The 7,220-nt window shown below is 32.1% G+C and overlaps 1 protein-coding gene across 1 annotated transcript in view; it reads left to right on the top strand.

The window, feature by feature from the left end:
- Positions 1 to 1,061, top strand: part of LOC105119230 (nucleophosmin) — a 3,631-nt gene extending 2,570 nt beyond the window's left edge. Inside the window, 3 exon segments of the mRNA XM_011017356.1 lie at positions 221 to 298; positions 371 to 493; positions 579 to 1,061. Coding sequence (XP_011015658.1) covers positions 221 to 298; positions 371 to 493; positions 579 to 770 — 393 coding nt within the window. The 3' untranslated portion in view covers positions 771 to 1,061.
- The last annotated feature ends 6,159 nt before the right edge of the window (positions 1,062 to 7,220 follow it).

The raw sequence follows: 7,220 nt of genomic DNA, 5'->3' as shown, positions 1-7,220 counted from the left end.
TGCTTTCCCTATACCTTCAAATGTTCGACTCCTAATATTCTGCACTTGCATTTCATGTTGACCAATATTATTTCACTCGAGTTCTATAATATTGTAAAATCCATGTCTATCTTTCTAGAGAGCAGAACAACTCATGACTTCACACCTCTTACTTTGTCTTGCACATTCCATTTCAGAACAAAAAGCTCAAGTATAATCCTTGTTTTTTCATGTTTTTCAGGACAGGATGCCTGGGGAACCTTTTGTGCCTAAACCATCTAAAGAGGTTGAAATGGAAAAGATTATGAGATCTATGGAGGTAATTTGCTTAAAATTTCTGCATGTTGTTATATATTGATTTGGGCCTATAATTTGTTCTCTTTTGCTTTAGGGTATGCCTGGAGCTCCTGGCATGAAAATGTATTCAAGGGAAGATTTAATGGGAATGAACAATTTTGGTAATGAAGATGCTGAGGATGAAGACGATGAAGATGAACAGTTCCCCTCAAATATGGTAATTGACAGATTTCAGAGCTCATTAATACTTTTCTTCAATACTTCATTGTTTTACTTAAACTGTTGCAACTGATCTTTTGCAGGGAAAAGTTTTAAGAGAGAAGCAGGACATGAAGGTTGACTGGAAACAGAAGATCTTCGAAGGGATAAAAGGCACAGTTGAGGCATTGAAGAGGCATACAAATATAGTGTCCAAGCAGATACAGAAATGGTGGAAAGGAATACGTGCAGCGCCTGCAAAGAAGAATTCAAAGACTGGCAAATCAGAACTTTAGGACCACTAAATGGCTTTACAATGCAGTGAGAGAACTCTGAGCAAAAATGGACTTGTAAAGGAATTACTGCAGTTACACAGCAAGGGCGTGCACATCCTTAGTTTATTATAGTGAACTGGTCTTTTGGTTTTTCGGTATAGATACCAGAAAACTTGAGCCAGTAGGAACTGATTAGAATATGAACTGAACCAACTCTTCTCGAAACTTCTGTTTTCATCTTTTAGAGGCACGCATTTTTGTCTACACAATCTGATAATGATTTTATATCTGAATGAGTTGATTCGAAATTGATTTTGTGCTCACAAAGCTAGAATTCATTCAACAGGATCATATGTAGCTAATGAGTCCTCACCAAGCTCTGCATCTGTAATTGTGAATCTGGTAGCATTAAAATGGTATTCTTTATATAGAGAGGAAAATGTAATTTCTTTGATGCTGCAACTAATAATAATTACGTTATCATACTATGTGAATATATAGTACAAACTAAAATAGTAATTATTGTTATTGAAACTTCAAAATGGCATCTCTTTTCCTTTTTATGTTGGATTGTACAAATGATTATTTGTCTTATGTTTTAAAAATTGTATTTAACTATTTGTTTTATTTTGCTTTTGCTAGACATTGCACCAGATTTAGCAACTCAAGTTCTACATTGTTTTTTAAACATTGTTTTGAGTTAAAAAAAAGTACATAAATGATTGATCTAACTTGATTTGATCAAAAATTCAAGTCAACTTGTGACCTGGTCTGGTCAATTCTATATAAAATGAGTGAAAAATTTATCTTTTTTTTTTTAAATGAGGTTGTTTTGATAAATTTTTTTCTGTTGATTTTTTTATATTTTTTTAGTCAAAACAAGATTGTTTCAATTATTTTTTTTGTTAACTTGGGTTGATCCTTTACTCTAGTTTTACCCTAAGTTAATCTTTGAATTGGGTTTTAAAATTATAATAATAATTATTCTTATTTTTATATTGATTTAGGTTTGTGATTAGTACTTAAAAGTGTATTTTTATCAAGGTTTTGTATCATCATTTTATACTTGAAGTATCAATAACTCTTTAGTTAAACTATGTTTTATAATAACAAGTCTGATACCATAAGATACCTTTAATTTATTGTAAATATTCATCTTAAATGCAGACCTATCATGTAAATAAAAGGATTGATTGATTAGTTGAAACTAGAACATTGTTTGGTAATTGGATTATAATTAGAGCTGTAGAACTTGGATTTAGATCTGCTTTATTTGGATAGAAAGCTAAGACATAGGCCTAAAATTTTCATAGAAAGACAAGACTCAATTCTGATGTTTGGAAGTCTAAATCTTAGTAACAACAAAAAATTCTGAATCTGTCCTACAACCTAGTTACTGTTATGTGTTCAACCCATATTTTGAGTTCTAAAAGTCCAAATAACCTCAATTTTTTTTCTAGAAAACTGAGACAATTTTCTAGAACTTTCATGAGTAAGGTTGGTTCAAATTATGACGTTATCAATGATATTTTTGACATATAAGAATATAAGAATTGTCATCAAGTCAAGAGTTGGCCACCCATTCAACAATTAGTTATCAAATCAATAGTTTCTAATTTTGGCCTATAAAAGGAGACATTTGCCATGTATTTAGGCATCTTGGTTTTCAAATCAAGATCATACACTTGTTTTCTCTTTATTGTAATGCTTAAATTTTGCTTATATTAATCTCTTGTTTATGTTTCTCATTTCCTTTTTTTTACTTAGTTAACTTTTATTTTATTTATGTTCTTTTCTTGTTTATGACACAACTAAAAGATTGATGTCTTCTTCCAAGTATAGGAGTGTCGAAGTAATAAATAACTCGGTAAGACTAGGGTCGACCCATAGGGAGGTTAATTGTATAAATTATACATAACAATAATATAACAACAATAATAATAGTAACAATAACAACAACAACAACAACAGTAATAGTAGTAGTAGTAAAAATAAAAATAATAAAGAAGAAGAAAAAGAAAAAGAAGTTGATGAGAACTTTGAGATGAAATATTAATGTAAGGATAAAACAATGATAATAACAAATGTCAAGTTTAGAGGTTCCACTAATGGTATGTCAAACAAGTATAGTATAAACTCTTATTATTCAATTGGAAACCACACACAAAGGAGGTTCCAATCAGATTATAGATTGTTAACATGATTACATTAGTCATCTTATTTGATTAATGCTAATATTTATAAATTTCGTCAAGCATTTAAAGGACAATCATACCACCTATATGTAGGCCAGCTGGAGTCTCTCTCTCTCTCTCTCTCTCTCTCTCTATTTATTTATTTTTGAAAAAACATGTGTATGTACAGGTAGTTGTGATTGTGGCTCACATCTTCCCTTGATTTTACGTCCAAGAACGGCTTAAACGCCTTCTATGGGTCGGGGATAGGCTTCCTATCCAGTTTTCTTAAAAACTGGCAAAAAGGGTTTTTTTTAGTCAGATTCCCAAGACTAAGTCGATCATGTTCTCTATAAAAATGAGGCCATAAATCATGAATTGCACGATGCACATCTCTACTAGGATGCGTGTTAAGAGTTAATAGAAGATTATCTAAAGACTTCTTACTCAGGCCATCCTTAATGAACTGTATTTTATCTTCACGATTTATAGATATCATTCCTAAAGAACGACATTGTGCATTACAAGTCCATCTGTCACATCAATGACAGACTTTCAGTCGTTTTGCACGATATTTGTTTGCAAAAGTGCTTTTACCTGTTCTAGGTATGTGTGAAATGAAGGAATTCTATGGGTCGGGGATAGGCTTCCCATCCTGTTTTCTTAAAAACTGGCAAAAAAGGTTTTTTTTAGTCAAATTCCCAAGACTAAGTCGATTATGTTCTCTATAAAAATGAGGCCATAAATCATGCTTTATGAAATAGTGGCCATAAATCATGAATTGCACGATGCACATCTCCACTAGGATGCGTCTCAAGAGTCAATAGAAGATTATCTAAAGACTCCTTACTCAGGCCATCCTTAATGAATTGTATTTTATCTTCACGGTTTATAGATACCATTCCTAAAGAACGACATTATACATTACAAGTCCATCTGACAAATCAATGACAAACTTTCAATCATTTTGCATGACGTTTGTTTGCAAAAGTGCTTTTACCTGTTCTAGGTATGTGTGAAATGAAGGAATTAGAGGACTCACCTGATAATCAGACCTTTGCTTCAATCAACCAACGAATATCTTTAGGAATTCCATGATTCATTAACAACCTCAATCTTGCACATCTAGTACGGTAAATTTTTGTAATCACATTCTGAGGCAGAGTGGGAAAATACTTTTTTAATTTTTCAAGATTAGTTTTTCAAGTTTAGTGTCCATTTTCAAATGAGAATTGGAAGAGAGATTCAAAGAATTGCACAAATATATACACAGATATCAGTTATTATAGGAAATTGAAAGAACTGATTTAAGTCACGGAGTACCGTTGTTCGCCATTTGACCGGGGTGGGAGAAGTTAGCAAAAATCACTTAGAAAGAAACACAAAAATAATATAAAAGAAAAAAAAATCAATCTTTATATACAGGATCACCCAATTCAATAGAGTCATTTTCAACTGAAAAATTGTCAAAGTAAACTTTCAAACAATGTTCATTTACCTTGAAAACATTGTCATTCTTTGGATTCTCGATATCACAGGCCCCATATGGATACACATGCTTCACAATAAAAGGACCGCTCCATCTTGATCTTAGTTTTTCAGGAAATAAATGTAGTCAAGAATTATAAAGTAAGACTTTTTGACCAACATTAAATGTTTTTCTTAGAATATTCTTGTCATGAAACTCTTTAATTTTTTGCTTTATGAATTCTTGAATTTTCATATGCATCATTTCTTATTTCCTCAAGCTCATTTATTTATAATTTTCGCAGTTGACTAGCATCATCCAGATTTGAATTGAAAGCTTTAAAACACAATAAGCTTTATGTTCAAGTTCCACAGGCAAGTGACAAGGTTTTCCATAGACTAGTCTATAAGGTGACATACCTAATGATGTTTTATAAGCAGTTCGATAAGCCTAAAGTGCATTATTAAGTCATAAAGACCAATCTTTCCTATTAGGTTCACTATTTTCTCCAAAATGTTTTTGATATCTCTATTAGCAAGCTCTACTTGTCCACTTGTTTGAGGGTGATAAGGGGTGACAACTTTGTGTGTGATTCCATATTTCTTCATTAAAGACTCAAATGACTTGTTGCAAAAATATGTTCCACCATCACTTATTATGGCTCGAGGGATTCCAAATTGACTCAAAATATTTTCTTTCAAAAACTTTATCACTGTTTTGTGATCATTGTTTCGACCTGGAATTGCCTCTATCCATTTTGAAACATAATCTACTGCAACTAATGTGTACAAGAAACCTAATGACGGAGGAAATGGACCAATGAAATCTATACCCCAACAGTCAAAGATCTCAATGACAAGAATAGGATTTAAAGGCATCATGTGTCGTTTTGAAATTGATCCCAACTTTTGATAATTTTCACAAGACTTACAGAATGCATGTGAGTTTTTGAACATGATGGGCCAGTAAAATCCACTTTGTAAGATTTTTGCAGTTGTCTTTCTTAATGAGAAATGGCCCCTACATGCCTCAGAATGATAAAATTTAATGACACTACTTACCTCATTGTCGGGAATGCATCTTCAAAATATTTGATCAGGATAATATTTGAATAAATAAAGTCATCCCAATAAAAGTTCTTCACTTCATTCAAGAACTTTCTTTCATCTTGGGTACTCCAATGAGCTGACAATTGTCCTAAAACAAGAAAGTTGACAATATTAACAAACCAGGGCATTGTAGAGACGAAAAGTAAAGATTCATCGGGAAAGTAGTTATTGATTGGTATGATGTCAGTTTTTGAATTTGTTGTCAATCTTGACAAGTGATCTGTGACAACATTTTCGCTGCCTTTCTTATCTTTGATTGTGATATCAAATTCTTGAAGTAACAAAATCCACCGCACCAATCTAGCTTTAGAATCTACTGCAAATACCTGAATTTTTCACATGCAAATACTACTGCAAGTAATTCTTTTTTAGTGGCGGTATAATTCATTTGAGCACTATTTAAAGTTTTACTTGCATAGTAAATCACATAAGGTTTCTTATCTTTTCTTTGTCCCAAAATAGCACCTATGGCATAATCACTAGCGTCACACATTATTTCAAAAGGTAATGACCAATGAGGAGGTTGAATGACAGGAGCAAAAGTAAGCAAGTTTTTAAGTTTAACAAAGGCTTTTTCACAATATTCAGTCCATTCAAAAATATTATCCTTTGTTAGAAGGTTACTTAAAGGCCTAGATATTACGCTAAAATCTTTGATGAACCTTCTATAAAACCAGCATGTCCTAGGAATGATCTAACATCATCTTTGATGAACCTTCTATAAAAACCAGCATGTCCCAGGAATGATCTAACATCTTTAAGAGATTTTGGTGTTGGCAAGTTTGCAATTAACTCGATTTTAGATTTGTCAACCTCAATTCCTTTTGATGAAACAATGTGACCAAGTACAATGCCATTTGTTACCATAAAGTGACATTTTTCCCAATTTAGCACAAGATTCTTCTCTTCACACCTGCTCAAAACCTTTTCTAAGTTAGTCAAACAATCATCAAATAAATCGCCAAAAATAGAAAAATCATCCATAAAAATCTCAGGAAAATGTTCAACCATATCACTAAATATACTAAGCATGCATCTTTGAAACGTGGCTGGTGCATTACATAATCCAAAAGGCATCCTTCGATATGCAAAAGTACCAAATGGACATGTGAAAGTAGTCTTCTTTTGATCTTCCAATGCAATTTCAATTTGGTTGTATCCTGAATAGCCATCTAGGAAACAATAAAATTCATGACCTGCAACTCTTTCTAGGATTTGATCCATGAAAGGTAAAGGGAAATGATCTTTTCTAGTAATTGAATTAAGTTTCTTATAGTCAATGCACATACGCCAACTAGTAACAGTTCTAGTAGGAATTAACTCATTGTTCTCATTTGTTATCATAGTGACTTCAAACTTCTTGGGTACAACTTGGGTAGGACTTACCCATTTGCTGTTAGAAATAGGCTAAATGATTTCATTATCTAGAAGCTTAATGACTTTATTTTTCACTACTTCTTTCATATTAGGATTAAGCCTTCGTTGCATTTCCTTATAGGGTTTAGCATTTTCCTCCAAATAAATTCTATGTATACAAATCAAAGGACTAATTCTTTTTATATTAGTTATGGTCCATCCTAATGCATTTTTGTGCATTTTTAGAGTTTGTAATAACTTACCTTCTTGATGTGCATTAAGTTTGGAAGAGATTATTACTAGAAAAGTTTCATTTTCTCCCAAAAATAAGTATTTGAGATTAAATGGCAACGACTTCAAATCA

The sequence above is a fragment of the Populus euphratica genome, unplaced genomic scaffold, assembly GCF_000495115.2.
Source record: "Populus euphratica unplaced genomic scaffold, PopEup_1.0 scaffold2679.1, whole genome shotgun sequence".
In the NCBI taxonomy this organism is placed as follows: Eukaryota; Viridiplantae; Streptophyta; class Magnoliopsida; order Malpighiales; family Salicaceae; genus Populus; species Populus euphratica.
The sequence above is the reverse complement of the archived record's forward strand: the minus strand, read 5'-3'. Positions and strand labels throughout refer to the sequence as shown.